General features: G+C 46.8%; 1 protein-coding gene across 1 annotated transcript; it reads right to left on the minus strand.

Moving 5' to 3' along the window:
• Positions 1-15,670: 15,670 nt before the first annotated feature.
• On the minus strand, positions 15,671-17,935 carry LOC140207709 (uncharacterized). Its single transcript, XM_072276263.1, has one exon. The coding sequence runs from the start codon at positions 17,544-17,546 to the stop codon at positions 17,043-17,045; it is 504 nt and encodes a 167-aa protein (XP_072132364.1). The 5' UTR covers positions 17,547-17,935; the 3' UTR covers positions 15,671-17,042.
• Positions 17,936-18,229: the final 294 nt, after the last annotated feature.

Here is an 18,229-nt window from a genome sequence, read left to right on the forward strand (position 1 = left end):
GTTGAGGCCAGTTCATTGGCTATATTTAAGAGGAAGTTAGATATGGCCCTTGTGGCTAAAGGGATCAGGGGGTATGGAGGGAAGGCTGGTACAGGGTTCTGAGTTGGATAATCAGCCATGATCATACTGAATGGCGGTGCAGGCTTGAAGGGCCGAATGGCCTACTCCTGCAACTATTTTCTATGACTACGGGGTCCTCTGGGAACATGGGGATTCCTGACTGCCTCTGACCACCCCATTAGTAATGCCACCTTTGTAAACAACTTACTCACCGCTCTACAGCTACCTTGAGTTTTGTCTATTATTAAATGTGCGGCCTACACCCGCATATCCGACCGGGTCACTACAGGCAATGTTTTAGCGGATAAGACAGCCAAAAGTGCGGTCGAACCCTTGGTAGTTGTAGTTCCCTCGGTTTCCTTCAAGCAACCTTCCGTGACTTAAGCAGAATGGATTTGCTAGACATGCGGGAGGTACGTACTTTTCAGGGGGATGCCTCTGAGGAGGAACGCAAACTGCGTCCCAGATGGGGTGCCAGAAAGACCCCGATATAGGTTTTTGGATCACCCCAGTGGGACAGGTTTGTGTTCCTGCACAGTTTTTACCAATATTGTACACATCCCGAAAAGGAGCGAATGGTTGGTAACCTGTACCCTGTACACCGGGTACGTCTCCCTTGACAGGTGAACCTTTTTCACGTCTACAAGTTGATTTTATTGAATTGCCTAGAGTGCATTGCTATAGATACTGCATAGTTATTATAGACTTGTTTAATAGATGGATTGAAGCTGTTCCAACTACCAGTAATGCTGCTATGACTGTTGTGAAGGTATTATTACAGGAAATAATTCCCAAGTACGGCCTGCCAGAGATGCTGAGCTCTGACAATGGCCCACACTTAGTGGCGAAAGTAAACAAAGGGGTCTGTAACAAACTTGCTATCAAGCAACAATTCCACTGTGTACACCACCCACAGGCTGCTGGCATAGTGGAGAGAACCAAAGGCAGGAAATTGGCCGAACTAACAGCAGAGACTGGACTCACTTGGTTGAAGGTCCCACCGTCACCCCTATTCCACATGAGGATTACCCCACAGGGAAAACAGGGTTGTCACCAGCTGAAATCATTTATGGACGGTCCATGAGGACACCCTAGGGACCAAGACCTTGTCTACCATTGCTCCCAGAAAGTCTACCAGCAAAATTGGATATGCATACCCTAGGGGAAGAGATGGGGAAATATATATGCCAACTAACCAAAATTCTCCAAGCATTACATTCACAGGTACAACAGGCTTACAAGGAAGAGAACTACCCGACAGAGAGAAGTGACTATCCCACCAATAGAACCTGGGAATTTTGTCCTGATCAAGATCTGGGATTGAGGGAATCTCGGACCTCGGTGGAGAGGACCATATCAGGTGTTACTGACCACTCCCACGGCTGTGAAACGGAAGGGGCAATCTCGGTGGATACATCGAACAGACAACAAACGTGTTACTGAAGGAACTGAGTAGAAGGACTCTCTCGACTAAAGGAAAATGTATTGGTTGATAGTGGTGTTCGTGTTTATGTCTTTGAGAGGGCTCACCCCAGCATCCGGGGGCCCCCATGTTAACACCTTTCTGTCACACAGGTGGAACTAGGGGCCTGCTGGGTTTGTGGTGAAATTCCCCAGCATGGTAAAACTATGGTTCCAATGTCAGTAATGTTACATGCTTAAGGAGATCTGTGTTTTTTGTGAGAATGCGGTAATGGTCTTTTGGAGGTCACCTGATGTGATTTTCCTGCCGATGTGAGGTCAGGTGATGACATGTGCCCCGTGACGAAATAAGGGTTGACTCAGGTGACGCAGTGGGTTTTTGAGTTTGTGGATTTCCAGGTAGAACGTGTTGTGCCTCCGTTTCTGTTACGTGTTTGTTTTTGTGATGCAGTTTCATTTTTAAAACAGAAGGTGTGTTCTCTTACAAGATATTGTATTTGAGCTGGGAATTTGTGGCTGGAAGTGCCAATTCACTCAATTCTGACAGTTTTGAAGGGAGAGTGAAGAATTCATCTAAGTGAAGGATCGAGAGAAGTCGGCATCGGTTGGCAGTTTAATAAAGGATCGACCTTATTGAGTCTTCGTTGGAGAGAACCTGCATTGAGATAACTCTTGCAATAGCGCAATGAGTTCATGCACAAACGCTCTCTCTCTCTAAAAGGAATTTAAGGTCAGTCGATTTAAACTGTTTAATTTCGGCATCGGGAATCCTGTGGACAGAACCGGCAGTAAAGGTGCGTCGGTGAAGAAATCGTTCTCCAGAGAAGTCTCTCCCAATTGAATGTGTAAAACTGTTGGACTTTTGAAGTTATCGCTTTAAGAACTGTACCTGACTGTATCGCTTTAAGAACTGTTTTCAGCATTTAACACTTTAAGAACCAGAGTCGAGTGGCGAGCTGGTGAACAACTGCGTACCTGTTAACCTCCAGTTAAAGTTTTCCTTTGTTTTTACCTCCTTATCGTTTATACGTGTTTAATAAATGTTCGGTTGTTTTTATAAAACCTGTCTCGGTAAATATTCATTGTTGCCGGTTACGCAACAGTAATCCTGAACCAGAGTGAGGAACTCTCAGCCTGAGCTTTCTCAAATAACACCCAGGGAAGTGAGGTGAGGAACTGTGGTCCAGTCAGAGATGACTGTGGCTGTCAGTGTTCTGAGGGATGGTATCTCTCAAACAGAACTTCCTGTACTGGGAAACATGCATCCTGGCCATACTTGCAGGTGCCCAGCAGCGGAGAAGCTGAGACTGAGCGATTTTGGATGATCACTTTTCTCTCCTATGGAGTAGCCAGGAATTCACGAGAGATAATCAATTTGGCTACAGCACTTGAGGAGCTGGCCACAATACTGCAGGGGCCCTGACAGAAACACAGGCCCAAGTAACAGAAATATCCACTGAAATGATTGCAATCCGGCAAACAATCCCACAGAATCGTATGGCTTCAGATTTTATCCTGGCTGAGAAAGGGGAAACCTGTGCTATTATTGACACAGAATGCTGCACCTATATCCCTGATGAGTCTACTAACATTACATCCCTCTCCAAGCACACTGCCAAGGAGACTGACAGCATCAAGAAAGTAGGGCAGGATTTACATGGGTTCACCAAAGGGTCGAAATGGTGGTCTTCGAAGGCCTGTTCAGTAATATGTGGGGCATTATATTGCATTATGGCCGAATAGTTGTACATATGATTGTTATCATTACCGTTGTTGCTTTCTCTGTAAAAAATTACTGCTTTGTAGATCAAGTAATAATCAAAAGGAGGGAATGATAAAGTATGTAAAAGGGTTAATACTTCGTTAAACAATAGCAGCCTGCTTTTCTGAAAGAAACTGCTGATGATCAACAGATGTGCTAAGCCATGCTGAGCCATATTTCTTCTTGAGGGTCGCTAGCTAGGGTTTCAGGATGCTTATCTCCCTGTGCACTCATGCATAGAGATAGGACAGCTTCAGTCTGTTCCGTGTGTGTAAGCCATTATGACTATTTTGTAATTTGTCTTTAGGGGCTGTCATGTAGTAAATAACTTTGGCTCCAGCCTGTCTTGTGTGGGGGGTATCTGGACGGATATATCTGTGGTGTAAGGGGAATTGTTAGTCAGTTAGTGGATTGGGCGGGAACAGTCATAGACTGAGTAAGCCCCGGGTGCTTGGAATAAAGAGCTTGTACTTAAACGGTCTCTGAGTGACTTTATCTGGATTCGACTTCCACAGAATAGGAGTGGTTTTAAAGGGCTGGGCTGCTGGAAGCACATTACCAGACCTGGAGTGATTGCAGCTGGGTCTGACAGAGGCATAACTGGCTCTTCTGGGCACATTCAGTCTCACTCCAACTAATTCCTACCTTCCTTTGTACAGGTACGTAATGTCTAAAGGACTAGTGTTTGAGCAAATCAGACTCACCAAACTTTCTCCTGACTGAATCACTGGAATCTCCGAGTCAGATGAGTTCTCTCCAGTTGATGCTCTCAATCCTCGGGCTGGTTCACTTGTTGCTGTTCCCTCGTCTTCAGTCGTGGTTTGCTTCCATTTGGGGTTTTTCTTCCAATAAATCTCTCACCGCAGGCCTAACTTTAACATGTAATGAAGCCCATTAACAATAAAAAGGAGAACCAAACATATCTGCTTCATGTTTCTAAGAACAAAACTCACTGAAATTTAAACGTTGAAGGCAAATATAATCATCTCAGTGAACAATCTTTTATTGTCCCTCACACATCACAAAACGATATGTGATAAGAAGGAGCCATCAGTCAGTCATGGTAACACATAAGACACAGGAACAGAATTAGGTGATTAGATCCATCTGGTCTGCCCCATCACTCAACCATAGCTGAGTTTTATTCCAACACCATATTCCTGCCTTCCTCCTGTAAACCTGAAGCTACTTAGCAATCATGAACATATTAATTTCTGTCATAAATATACCCAAATGGCAGCTTCAACCAATCTCTGCGGCAACAAGTTCCACAGATCAGACATATTTTCCCCAAATTTTTTTTCTCATCTGAGTTTTTAAGGGAAGCATCTTTATTCTGAGACTCTACTGTGAGATTACAGACTCTCTATCTAATGGAAACATCCTCTCCATGTCCACTGTATCCAGGCTTTTCAGCATTCGGTGAGTTTACTTAACCATACATCCCCCCCCACCACCCCCAATATCCCTCTGAACTCCATTGAGCACAGGTCCAGAACCATCAAATGCTCCTCATACATAAAGCTGATCATTGCTGAAATGCCGAGGGGTGATTGGTAAGTTCGTGGCCTAAGGTGGAAGGCGCCAATTTTAGAAAACCTAGCATTTTTCAATTATCTGAAACAGAAATACCACAAAAGTTATTAACTCCAAACTTTCTGCCTAATCACTCAAAGAGTTGAACTACACGTGCATGTAACGAGAGCTGTATAACTTTAGACCGTCTAACTTAGGCCACGAACTTATCAATCGCCCCTCTTACAGCTCCGACACCTAAAAAAATTGCCTGCACCCCTGCTCCGGCCGTCCGGTAGAATAGTGCTCCTTTCTCAATGCCCTAACCCAGATTTACACAACCATGAGGAAATCTTACTCACCGCCGCCCGGACGGCACACACCGGCAACTGCGCATGCGTTTAGCGGGAGGTTCTCCGCAGCACCTCCGGTGTCCGGAGGTCTGCTCATCCCACCAGTGGCTGGAGGTCCATGCTGCGCCACCGGTGGCCGGAGGTCCATGCAGCGCCACCGGTGGCCGGAGGTCCATGCAGCGCCACCGGTGGCCGGAGGTCCATGCAGCGCCACCGGTGGCCGGAGATCATTCAGACAGACCTCCTCCGGCAGGCACTGCATAAGGAGGGCATTAAGGTGGGGGGAAGCGTTTCCCTGACCAAAGTTGGGATCCCCGGCATACGTGGCATAAATGGAAGCAAACCTGTCAAAAAACTCGGGACCGTCCTCGTCTTTCCGAGGTTTACAATTCAATACTCTGATGAGATCCATTGGTTGGGACAAGGCCCTTCTCAGGGTGTCTCCAATGCGTTGGATCTGGTCCGGGCCCTGGGGGAAAGCGGCACTAAAAGCCGCCCAATCTGCATGGCCCCCTTGGGCCTAACGCCATTTCTCCTGTTCCACAGGATTAAGGGCCATGTAACAGAGGCAATAAAGGTCCTGGGGAGTAGCCTGATAGATTCGGATTACTCGTAGTAGGTGATCTATGAACCCTTCGGGATCGGTCTTTTTGTCGGGGTCCCCTTGCATTATCATGGCCATTTCCCGAGGCTTCCAAGGAGTGTATACCTCAATAGTTGGTCCCTGATTATGCTGGCCTGCCTGGGGATTAGGCACAGTCCTAAATGGGAACTGTCAGGTCAACGGAGGCCAGTCATTCTCGGACTCATGATCAAAATTAGAGTTGGGGTCTGGATCATCAGGGTCCTGGGGATCTAGGGTGGGACCATGGCCCAACAGTCCGTCAGTTGGGCGAGCCACCGCGTTGCGCTTCGGCTGGGGCTTTGGGACTGGAAGCTGTGTGGTCCGCCAGTGAGTTCGGGTAGCAATATAGTCCGAAAATTGTGGGGTACCTGATCCACCATCAGTGATAGTCCCGGGAAGTATGGAGGATGCCGGGACGGGGGCCGTCACAGGGGCTGATGTGGGGGTAGGAGAATAGGGGGTGGTTTCGAGACCTGACCTGAAGGATTTGGTAAACCAGGTGGGGGAGGGAGTGGGATTCCTGCAGGGGGCTGAAGGAATTATTACATCCTCATTGTCGGTTTCTTCGACGGTGTCAAATGAAATCTGCAGTCCTGACATATCCAAAGGTGCATCATTCCCGGTTGATTTAATTTGTTGTTTATCAAATAATTCACATAAGGCCTTTACAACCACATATGGTCGGACCTGGCCCTGATCATCGGTAATAGGGATGTTTCGTTTTTTGGCATTTTCTTCCCAGGATGTCTGTCTGGAACGCTCATTCAATCTGTCCGCTACTTTTACCCACATTGTAATCAAATCTTTCCATTATTGAGAGCAATTTTGCTTCTAGACTTCAGTCTCTGTTTTTTTGCATTTGTCCATGTCCCAAGTTCCCCCCAACGGCCAATTTCCACCACCACCACCAATCTTTTATTTAAGCGCGCACTAAGACGTCTTAGGTTCTTTTCTAGCTCCGAATTTTCCTTACACATCTTTCCGAGTGGGGTGGTAATGTCCCCCTTATCCACAGTCTGACCCATGTTTATCACTTTACTCCCAAATCCACTTCAAGGTCCTGACCTTCGCGTGGGAGATTTCCCCTCTTGACAACCGGTCTAAGGCTGGATGCAGTTTCAGTGAAATATCACCCGTCCCTCCCCGAATCTTTTACTGCAGTACTCGTGTGCGAGGCGACCCCAACTCAGTCAGTCGTAGAAAAGCGAGATTTCCACTAGTTCACAAGTGTACCTAAAACGTTGCTGCAGCATCCGGATGGACTGCAGGGGAGAGCCACTTCCCCTGTGTTTGGCCAAACGTCTGCTCTGCCCTGTGCTGATCAATTTAATCTACACGCCCCGTCCCCTCCTACGCCAATTAGAATGGTTACCAGCTTCAAAATGTAATAGGTTATTGCCACGAACCCGCTGACCAATTTGCTGTAACACACTCAAAGAAAAATGTAATAGGTCACTACCAATGATCCGCTGCCCAATTTATTAGCACCGGCAGGCTTTAATACTCATAATACTTCATCGGGGATTGTAACCCCTCATTGAGGTCCTGGACCTCCAAAACAAATCGTGCGCGTCGGCCCCTGGCCCCGGAGTCCCGGACTCCCTGTTTCTCAGACACTATTTCACTGCGTGTCGGCCCCTGGTCTCGGAGTCCCGGACTCCCTGTTTCTCAGACACTATTTCACTGCGTGTCGGCCCCTGATCTCGGAGTCCCCGACTCCCTGTTTCTCAGACACTGTTTCACTGCGTGTCGGCCCCTGGTCTCGGAGTCCCGGACTCCCTGTTTCTCAGACACTATTTCACTGCGTGTCGGCCCCTGGTCTCGGAGTCCCGGACTCCCGGTTTCTCAGACACTATTTCACTGCGTGTCGGCCCCTGGTCTCGGAGTCCGGGACTCCCTGTTTCTCAGACACTATTTCACTGCGTGTCGGCCCCTGGTCTCGGAGTCCCGGATTCCCTGTTTCTCAGACACTATTTCACTGCGTGTCGGCCCCTGGTCCCGGACTCCCCGACTCCCTGTTTCTCAGACACTATTTCACTGCGTGTCGGCCCCTGGCCCCGGAGTCCCGGACTCCCCGTTTCTCAGACACTATTTCACTGCGTGTCGGCCCCTGGTCCCGGAGTCCCGACTCCCCGTTTCTCAGACACTATTTCACTGCGTGTCGGCCCCTGGTCTCGGAGTCCCGGACTCCCTGTTTCTCAGACACTATTTCACTGCGTGTCGGCCCCTGGTCTCGGAGTCCCGGACTCCCTTTTTCTCAGACACTGTTTCACTGCGTGTCGGCCCCTGATCTCGGAGTCCCCGACTCCCCGTTTCTCAGACACTATTTCACTGCGTGTCGGCCCCTGGTCTCGGAGTTCCCGACTCCCTGTTTCTCAGACACTATTTCTCATACAGATTCTCATACAGAAATCCGTCAACGTTAAAACCACTTCCCCTCGTGGCCTCTACCGACTGTGGTCCGTGGAGTCCGCTGAGCAGCTCAGCAGGAACCCTGAGGGGAACAAGCAACCAAAGGAGACCGTGAGAGGACCGGGGGAAAGTCACCCCGTGGGCCCGCCCGTCTCAGCGGCGTCCAGTGGATCGCTAGTTCACTAACACCAGGGCCGCTGGAGGCTCCCGTTGGGACTCCTGGCTGGCTCGCCAAGTTGTCCTTATCAATTCACCATTCACTCAGAGACCACGATCAATTCTTTATTCAACCTGATCCGAGCAGAGGTAACCACCATACGCTTCTACAGCGTCTGGCAGTCAGCTCTGCCCAGCACGAGTACAAGGTTACATTTATATCCAAAAGAAAGGTTTCAGTTAGCAGCTGTTTCCCCTGTCCACGCTTATGACAGTTTAGTGGTCAGCAATTTCATCAGGGTCACAACAGCTTCAGGTGCAGAGGTACAGGTCAGTCAGCGCTTCTGTTCTGAGAGATGAGCATGCAGTTGCAACATCCTAACCGTGCCCGGTTCTGTTGTCTAGTTCCCGCCCCTGCTATATTTTCCAGGTCACATACACCATTTAACCCTTCCTATCCCGTACTCCAACCCCCTTTTCACTTACACAAAGAAGGTTGAAAAGTTTGTCTGGACCGAGCCTTGTCAGGATGCATTTGATCGATTGAAAGTTATTATTTGAGATTAGGCCAATCAATGTAGGGTCGTCAGTGAATTTAATTAGCAGATTGGATCTGTGGGTGGCTACACAAGTCATGGTTGCACAGAGAGTAAAGGAGGGGGCCAAGGAGACAACCCTGTGGGGTATGTGTACTGAGGGTCAGAGAGACAGAGATGAGGGAGCCCACTCTTACCACCTGCCGGCGATCTGACAGGATGTCCAGGATCCAGCTACACAAGGCAGGGTGAGGGCCGAGGTCTCTGAGCTTCTTGTCGATACTTTACGCCTTCGTATGGCTACTGCTCTGCCCGTGACTGCAAGGAACTGCAGAGAACTTTGGTCTCACATGGGAACATCAGAGAAACAAGCCTCCCCTCCATGGACTCTTCCTACACTTCCCCTGCGTCGGAAAAGCAGGACATGTACTCAAAGATCCTCACAACCCGGACATTCTTGCTGCCAACCCGCTCCCCCATCGGGGAAGAGATACAAAAGTCTTAAAGCGCGTACCACCAGGTTCAAGGACGGCTTCCTGTCTGCGGTTATAAGCCAAATGAATGGTCTCCAGTCCGATAAAATGGACTCGACCTCACAATGTAATTCGACGTGACCCTGCACCATATGTCTATCTGCACTGCACTTTCTCTACAGCCATAATGCTTTGTTACAGTTATTGTTTTGTCGTATATCAGATCAATGTACTGTAGTAATGTATCGATCTGTGTGGATGGTACGTCAGGCAAGAATTTCACTGTAGCTCAGTACGTGATGATAATAAACAAATTCCCATTTTAATTGTGTGGAAATATTAGACAGACTGAGCTCCTGCTCTGGAACCACAGAAGGAAACTTAACTGTTGTAATTTCTGAGGAATGCAGATAAATAGATAAGGCTTCAATCTCGCTTTACGATCTGCGGTGACTGGGATCAGGTGACCGGTGTGGGTCTCCCATACCAATATCAGAATCAGGTTTAATAGCACCGGCATATATCATGAAATTCATTGTCTCTGCAGCAGCAGTAGAACCTAATTCATAACAATAGATTTTAACAATTGTGATTTAAAATAAGAACATACATATTAAACAGTTAAATGATGTAAGTAGTACAACATAAAAATAAACTATTTTAATTGTGTGGAACTATTTGACTGACTGGGTTGTTGCATTGCAAATTCTGGAGTGAAGCTTAACTAAACTACACATTTATGAGAAGCTCAGATAAATAGAAAAGGCTAAATTCTCACATAAATGGGCCATAGATCCAGAAACATTGGCTGCACTTCAGCAGGTAAAAACAGTGGAATGAAACATGCTGAAAATATTGCAGATAAAAACATATTGTCCACCCACGACGAGAGGACGTGACAGATCCGGATCTCACTGCCTTGTCTGAATGGGCAGAAGATGAAGCTACACGGACACGTTGAGCAGTGACCGGCAGATGCTGCAGATCTGCGGGGAAATGTGAACAGGAAATGGGATCAGGTGACGGGTGGAGGGTCTCCCACCTGAACAGGTGACTCTGCTCCTCACCCCTCACCCGCTGCCCGACCCATCCGCCACATTTCCCACATTATTGCATAGTTACATATCCCTCCATATCTTCCCTGTCCCTTTCCCTCCACCTCCAGGTCACAGAGTTATGGGCTCGATTCCCATCCCGATCAAACACACTTTTCAGACACAAACTGGAAATGTGCAGGTTTCATTTAAATCAGTCTGTGTTTATAAACACTAATTTCTATTCACATTCCTCCGGCCTCACTGGACAGGAACACTGAAACACCAAGTGATAAACAGCAGGAGGTGGCCATTCAGCCCCTCTAACCATCAACAAGATGGCGGCTGCTCTCCCATCTCAGCCACATGTTTCTGTCCGATCCTCATTTCCTCGATCCCTTCAGTCTCCACACATCTGCCGGCCTCTGTTTTATGTGAGGACGATCACTGAGTCTTCACCGCCCTCTGTGGTGGGGATTTACGGACATTCACCACCCTCGGAGTGGAGACATTTCCCCTCATCTCAGTCCCGGACAGTCCACCCCCTTTTTCAGAGACTGGGATCCCTGGTTCAACCGGTAAAGATGTTGTGCATTTCAATGTGTTCAACTCTCAGTCCTCGATTCTCTAAATGAAAGGGTTATCACATTTGATCTTTCTTCATATGATGACCCACCACTCCAGGGATCAGTCTGGTGAATCTTCATTGCACTCTCAATAACAAATACTCTCTAACCTCTCTGTTAACCCTCTATGGAATTAATTTCCATCTTCTGCAGCCCCGTGTTGCCCCAACCACTCACCTCCCACCCCTGTCACTATTTCCACCTTCCCATCTCCCCCTCACCTGGACCCACCTCTCACTCCCCAGCTCTTGCCCCATCCCCACCCCTCACCTCTTTTCTCGGACTATTTCCCGTCCACTCTCAGTCCAGAGGGAGGGTCTCGGCCCGAAATGTTGACGGTCCATTTCCCTCCACAGATGCTGCCCGACCCACTGAGTTCCTCCGGCAGTTTGTTCTTTGGTCTGTATAACCCGTGTTAGTGTGGGGAGCGGGATTTTACACCATATTCCCGGTACAATCTCAACAAAACACAAATAATTGTCACTTTGCCCGGACCATTGGCCCCGCTCGCAGGGCAACAGTCTGCCGGTGTTTGCCCCCAATGTGGTGAATCGCCACCACCGTGGGCTCAGACATTTCCACAGATGAGCCCCTCCTGTCCCCACCGGGACAAACATCCTGTCCGCCCCCTCTCTCACCGTCTTCATCCTCTCCCTCCCCGGGGAACCGGCATCAAACCGACGGGCCGAGCGGTCTCCTCCTACCTCTCAGCGATACATCAGACTCCGGCCGCAGGAGACGCTTCACAAACGCCCCAACTTCCCTCGGAGGGAAATGGAAATAAATCAGAAAGCGGACATTTACTTTGGGATTTGTTCCGGTTTAAAGCCAGAACTGCGGCAGGGGACAGGGGTAACGCCCTCTCGGCTGGTCCGCCTCCACTATTGGTTGTAACCAGTGATTGACATCGCTTCGCACCAATGGCTCTGCAATCAGTCCAATTCCTCGGTTGACTGTTCGGGGGCGGGGGCGTAGCTCGAGCTCAGTCGCCGTTAAACCGAAAAAGCTCGAGCACAGCAGCGCGTGTGTGACGTAAGGCACCGTGCTTGTGAGCAGATGCAGATACGGGGAGATCATGGGTGACGTCAGGCGCGTGCGGAGGGGCTGCTGGGTGACGTCGGTGCGTGGGGGGGCTGATGTGTGACGTCACGTGAGGGGGGAGCGCTTCAATTTTAAAACAGCTTTTGTTGGGTCCGATCTGGAACAACAAAATTAAATTCGGGTTTCATCGGGAGCGGATCCGGTGTTGTGAGATGTGTCCGGCTGTGCCGTGTTGTTGGTGGAGTGGGCAGCGGGGTGTTTGTCTCCGGGCTCTCCTCAGCCCCGGTTTTCACTTTGCGACCGAGCCCGGGCCGTGGATCAATTCCTTGTGGTTCTGCAGGGGGTTTGGGGCGAAGGGACAGTCTGTCTGTCTGTCTGTCTGTGTGGGTCGGGGTTATGAGTGGGTCCCGGGACACATTAACTTGTAAACACCGGACCATCTGGTGAATTGGATCAGATAGCTTCGCTCGCCTGTCCTTTCAGGAAACAACACTTCTCTCTTCATATTAATGACTGTCTAAACTTGCTGTGAACAAGATTCTGTGTTACAAGATTGTGAGTTACAGAGTCTAGGACAGCTGTCACCGTCATGGGCTGCGAGTGCAGACAGGGATTGGGGTCACTGAGCTGTGCATCAGAGAAGGACACGGGTTTGTACAGCCTCCTGTGAGGTAGAAATGTCCACACGGTGAATTCGGATCTGCTGGCACATCGGGAGTCTGAAAGGGAAAGGGAATAGGGAAGGGGCTGAGCAGAGAGTTTTAACAGGGGTGGAGGGGTACAGGAGCTGTCTGATAGATCGTTTTAATTGTTTTTTATAATCTCACAGATGGTGACTGAGGACGAAGCTTGTTGACGGAAGATACCCGGAGGCGAGCAGCTCAGACACGGGATCAGGAATTGAATTGAATTGACTTTATTTCTTACATCCATCAGGAGTAAAAATCTTTACATTACGTCTCCATCTAAATGTGCAACGTGCAATCATAGTAATTTATAATAGTTTATAATAAATAAAACAGACAATGTAATATAGAGTACACTCAAATCAATGTGAGTTCATCAGTCTGACGGCCTGGTGGAAGAAGCTGTCCCGGAGCCTGTTGGTCCTGGCTTTTATGTTGCTGTACCGCTTCCCGTATGGTATCAGGAGAGTGACAGTGATGTGATTTCCTGTGTCACGGGTACAGACAGTCATCTCAAGTGAGGAGTTTGTGTGGAGATGCAGCTTCCCTGGAGATGGAGGAAAGAGGACACTTTGTAATGTTGTGAAGGGACCTGTCTCCACCACCACCTCGGGCAGTGTGTTCCAGATTTCAGCTACGCTCTGAGTGAAACATCACTTCCTCAGATCCCTCTAAACCTCTTCGTCCTCTGTTTAAATCTGTGCCCTCTGATCAGTGACACCTCTGTCCCAGGATCGTGGCCGACATGGGCATCAGTGAGGCCTTTGACAAGGTTCAGCATGGTAAGTTGCTGTGGAAAGTTAGATCACATGGGATCCAGGGAGAGCTGGCTAACTGGATGCACAGTTGTCTTGATGGTAGGAAGCAGAGAGTGATGGTGGGAGGCTGTTTATTGGACTCAAGGCCCGTGCCTAGTGATATTCCCCAGGGTTACACCCCATTGCTATCATTATTCATTGATATTTAATTTTATTTGCATTTACACAGTTTGTTGAATTCTATGCTCTACTTGATCTTTCACTGATCCTGTTACTATTCTATAGATTTGCTAAGTGTTCCTGTTGGATAAATGACCTCAGGGTTGTATGTGGTGACATATGTACTCTGATAATAAAATTCGTTTTGAACTTTGAACATTGCTACTTGTCATCTAAATCAATAATTTGGTTGAGAACTACAGGGTATGGATAGTAGGTTTGCAGCAAGTAAATTCAAACAAGTACCTTTTCTGAAAGATATTAAGTATAAACTCTCTGCTCTGTTTCCCTCTCCGCACTCGACCACCCCCTCCCCTTATTGCCTCCCTCTCTGCCCCGTCCGCCCTCTCAGCCCCACATTAGAGATAAGTTCAGTGTCGGCATTGACTAGAAGGGCCAAAGGGCCTGTTTCAGTGCAGCTGGGCTCTGTGACTCTAATAATATTCTGATTTGTAATTTCCACAGTCACTGCTTTGCTGCCAATGGCTGAACCCAGAAATTTACACAAACAAGAATTGAAAGACTCTTAGCTGGCTACAGAAAGCGTTTACAAGCTGTGATATTTGCTAAAGGGTGTGTTACTAAGTACTGACCATGCAGGGTGCCCAAACATTTGCGTCGGGCCCTTTTCCTTTTTTGTAATTTTCAAACTGTAAAAGATGGAAATAAAAAAGTAATCTTGCATAAGATATTAAAGAAATGTGTCATATTTAACTTCATGCCTTTTGGAAATCAGGTCATCTTTTACTCACTTAGCTATTCACAGTAACAGAAATTTTGACCAGGGGTGCCCAAACTTTTGCACGCCACTGTATATATCCTGTGCCTTCCGAATTGCTGCCAGAAATTACTGCCATTGCTGCTCTGTTTTCATCCTTGCCCATGTTCTTTTCAAATCAATTTTGACCAATTTTTCTTTCATGCCTCTCTAATTCTCTTTATTTCACATCTGACTTTAGCTTCTCCTTCTCTAATGTCAGGGTGAATTTGATCGTATTAAGATCACTTGCCCCTAAGGTTTCTTTGAACAAAAGTGACCTAATTAATTCCGGTTCATTACAACACCCAATCCAGAATAGCTGATCCCCAAGTGGTCTCAACCATGAACTGCTCTAAAAAAGCATCTTGTAGGCATTCGAGGAATTCCTCCTCTTGAGACCAACACCATCCTAATTTTCCTAATCACCTGCATGACAATCCCCCATGACTATTGTAACATTGCCCTTTTGGCACACATTTTCTAACTTCCATTGTAACTTGTGGACCACATACTTACTACTGTTTGGAGGTCTCTGTACAATTCCCATCAGGGATTTTTTTTTTTTTTTTTTTACATGTGCTGTTCCTTAATTCTATCCACAGATTCCACACATTCCAACCTTATGCCAACTCTTTCTACTGATTCTATTTACTATTTTACCAACACAGCCACACATCCCACCACCAGCTTGTTCTTTCAAGAAGCATGTAAGTATCTGGGAAACAAGTGGACGTGCAGATGCTAGAAATCTAGAGAACTACACACAAAGTGCTGAAGGATCTCAGCACGTCAGGCAGCATCTATGGATGGGAATCAACATTTCCAGCCAAGACCCTTCAGCGGGACTCTTGACACCCACGTATCTGGAATATCAACAAGCAAAGAAAATAGAAAGTAGTGCGAAATAGGGAGAACCTTTGTCAAAATTTAGTTCAAGACTTAAAAAAACCTGCCAAACAGAGCTCAATAGTTAACAAATACAACAAAGGCAATAAACACTTTCATCAATACCGACATTGACTTTTTTATATATAAAAATATCTTTGTCCCATTTCAATCAGTAAAATTAAGAAAGATCCAGAACTGATATGACAGCTTTAGAAAAGACTATTTACACTCAGACTCAGTTAGATTAACACTACCTCGGACAGGAGGAGGAAGGGGAATAACACACATGGAAAAAAAATCACACAAGTCAGATAAAACTTCTAAGTATATATTTTCATCAAAAATGAACAGTATTCATTGCTCCATGTGTGTATATGCAATCGTGGTAAGAAATACAGACCAGAAAACTTAAATGAGAGGCTAACTCAGAAATGAATCATCACTATGGAAGAAAACATTAACCAGTGGAATGAGTACGACCCTCCATGGGAGAAATCCCAATGACCTGAGCAGACAAGATGTTGACAAGGTAGCATCGAGCACCTGACTGAGAGTTGGAGACCTCTTCCCAGAAACAGAGGGGTTCCTTGCAGAAATATAGGACAAGGTGGTCAACAATATGAAAAAAAATCGAAAATACATGAAATACAAACAAACAAGGCAATAAATACAGAAAATGCCGAGAGAAACCAGACACTATCCAACACATTCCAGGATCCTGCAGCAGTTTAACTCAATCTGATTACTTATGCAGGTACAATCAAGTGGCAAATATATTTCACCATAATCTTGCTTTAACACACAAACTTATGAATGACAACCGTAACTTCATTAAGGCACTATAAATTCAGGCCTGATCCAGATAGGGACAGTATCTCACAATTTACATGATAATCAATACATTATTACAGATAGGATAATCTAAAATAACCGTCCAGATATATTATTACTGGAACAACTCCCTCAATAGATAAAATCATCCCAACACATACATGTTTCAGCGTTGGTACATCAATCTGATGGCCTGGTGGAAGAAGCTGTCCCGGAGCCTGTTGGTCCTGGCTTTTATGTTGCGGTACCGCTTCCCGGATGGTATCAGGAGAGTGACAGTGATGTGATTCCCTGTGTCACGGGTACAGACAGTCATCTCAAGTGAGGAGTTTGTGTGGAGATGCAGCTTCCCTGGAGATGGAGGAAAGAGGACACACCAACAGGTGGAACCAGCTGTGGGAAGACATGGTTTGTCAGGTCTGACGATGAGCTGAATGTACCATAACCTTGAGACTGAATCAGAAAACCATTCTGAGGGTATTTGAAATGTCAGAAGCAGGGGAGATGTGATCACATGTGCAGAGGGCAGGGGTTGTGTCTCCATCAGACCCTCAGTGAAATGGTTCAAGTTACAATGTGCAGGGCTGAAAGCACAGTGTTTGGGGCCGGATTTAGTCACTGATTCTGACACAGTGAGAGGGTTAGTTCTGCCGTAAGGAGGAAACATTAATGGAGAAAGAGACAGGAACTTCATCAATTCTACACGGGTCCCATTTATCAGCACTTGGCTCTTAGCCGACTGTATCTCAGCAGTTTCTTTCTTTTTTCTTTTCAAATCTTTTTATTATTATTATATTATTCAAAAATAATACGAGTACATCAAATTAAGCAACACAATGTCTAGAGGAAAAAAATTTAAACAGTACAATTCCAAATTCAAATACTTTAGGTCAACTGCCCACTCTCAGTGATTTTAACCGTGGCTTTTGGTGTTCCATTCACGGTGCCACATCTCTCCATCTTCTTTACCACATCCATTCCTTCTACCACAGATCCAAACACAACATGTTTCCCATCCAACCAGCCGCTCCTTGTGATGCATATGAAGAACTGGGAACCATTTGTATTTGGTCCAGCATTGGCCATGGACAGGATGCCTGGCCCCGTGTGCTTCAGCTGAAAATTCTCATCTTTAAACTTCTCCCCATAGATGGACTTGCCTCCAGTGCCGTCATGTTTTGTGAAGTCGCCACCCTGGCACATGAAGCCAGGAATGATTCTGTGGAACGTTGAACCTTTGTAACCGAAACCCTTCTCGCCTGTGCATAATGCACGGAAGTTTTCTGCAGTCTTTGGGACAATATCTGGTCTTAGCTCCATCACTAGGCGACCCTGGGGTTTATCCCGAATAGAGATGTCCATAAAAACCTTGGGGTTTTTGCCGGCCATGGTTCTGCAGTTTCCGAGGTCGGAGAAAAACGCAAGCGGTAAGCTGTACACTGCCTTTGTCACTGTGCGACGATGCAGCCAAAAAGCGGAGAAGCGATACCCACAACTGTCCGGACCCTTTCGGATCCTGCTAGTATTCCCTCTATTAAGTTAGACCGACTGTCTACAGGACACCGATTTATCCTACTTCTCTCCAACGTTTGAAGTAGGTTTGGTGTAATTTCTCTCAATCTTGGACAGAAGTTGTCTTTTTCTCCCTCGTCGCGAAAGCTCTTTTGGAATATAGCTGATCGTGTAAAATAGCTGATATTTCACCAACCAAATGAGAGAGGCGGACCTGGTTTGTATGAATACTCCTCCTCTCAGCTGATAGTCCTGTCGAACTGTTCCGCCCGCCCTCTCTAGCGTCTGATGTTAGTGCAAGCACTCATTTAAGGAGGTATTTCTTAACTTACAGCAAAAGTCTGGAGGAAGAAACGCCCCACGAGAAGGGTGCACCATCTGTGGAGAATTCCCAAGGAAGTTAGGATGCTATATCTTTGAAATAATATACGTTGTAATGAGGATTAATTAATTGATGGTAGTCAAGAGGACTGGGAAAGTTTAAAACTACAAGGTATGCCACAAAAATTGTAAAGAATGTGGGACACATGAGTAAATTATTAAAAATATTGATGGGGTTT

The sequence above is a fragment of the Mobula birostris genome, chromosome 13, assembly GCF_030028105.1.
Source record: "Mobula birostris isolate sMobBir1 chromosome 13, sMobBir1.hap1, whole genome shotgun sequence".
In the NCBI taxonomy this organism is placed as follows: domain Eukaryota; kingdom Metazoa; phylum Chordata; class Chondrichthyes; order Myliobatiformes; family Myliobatidae; genus Mobula; species Mobula birostris.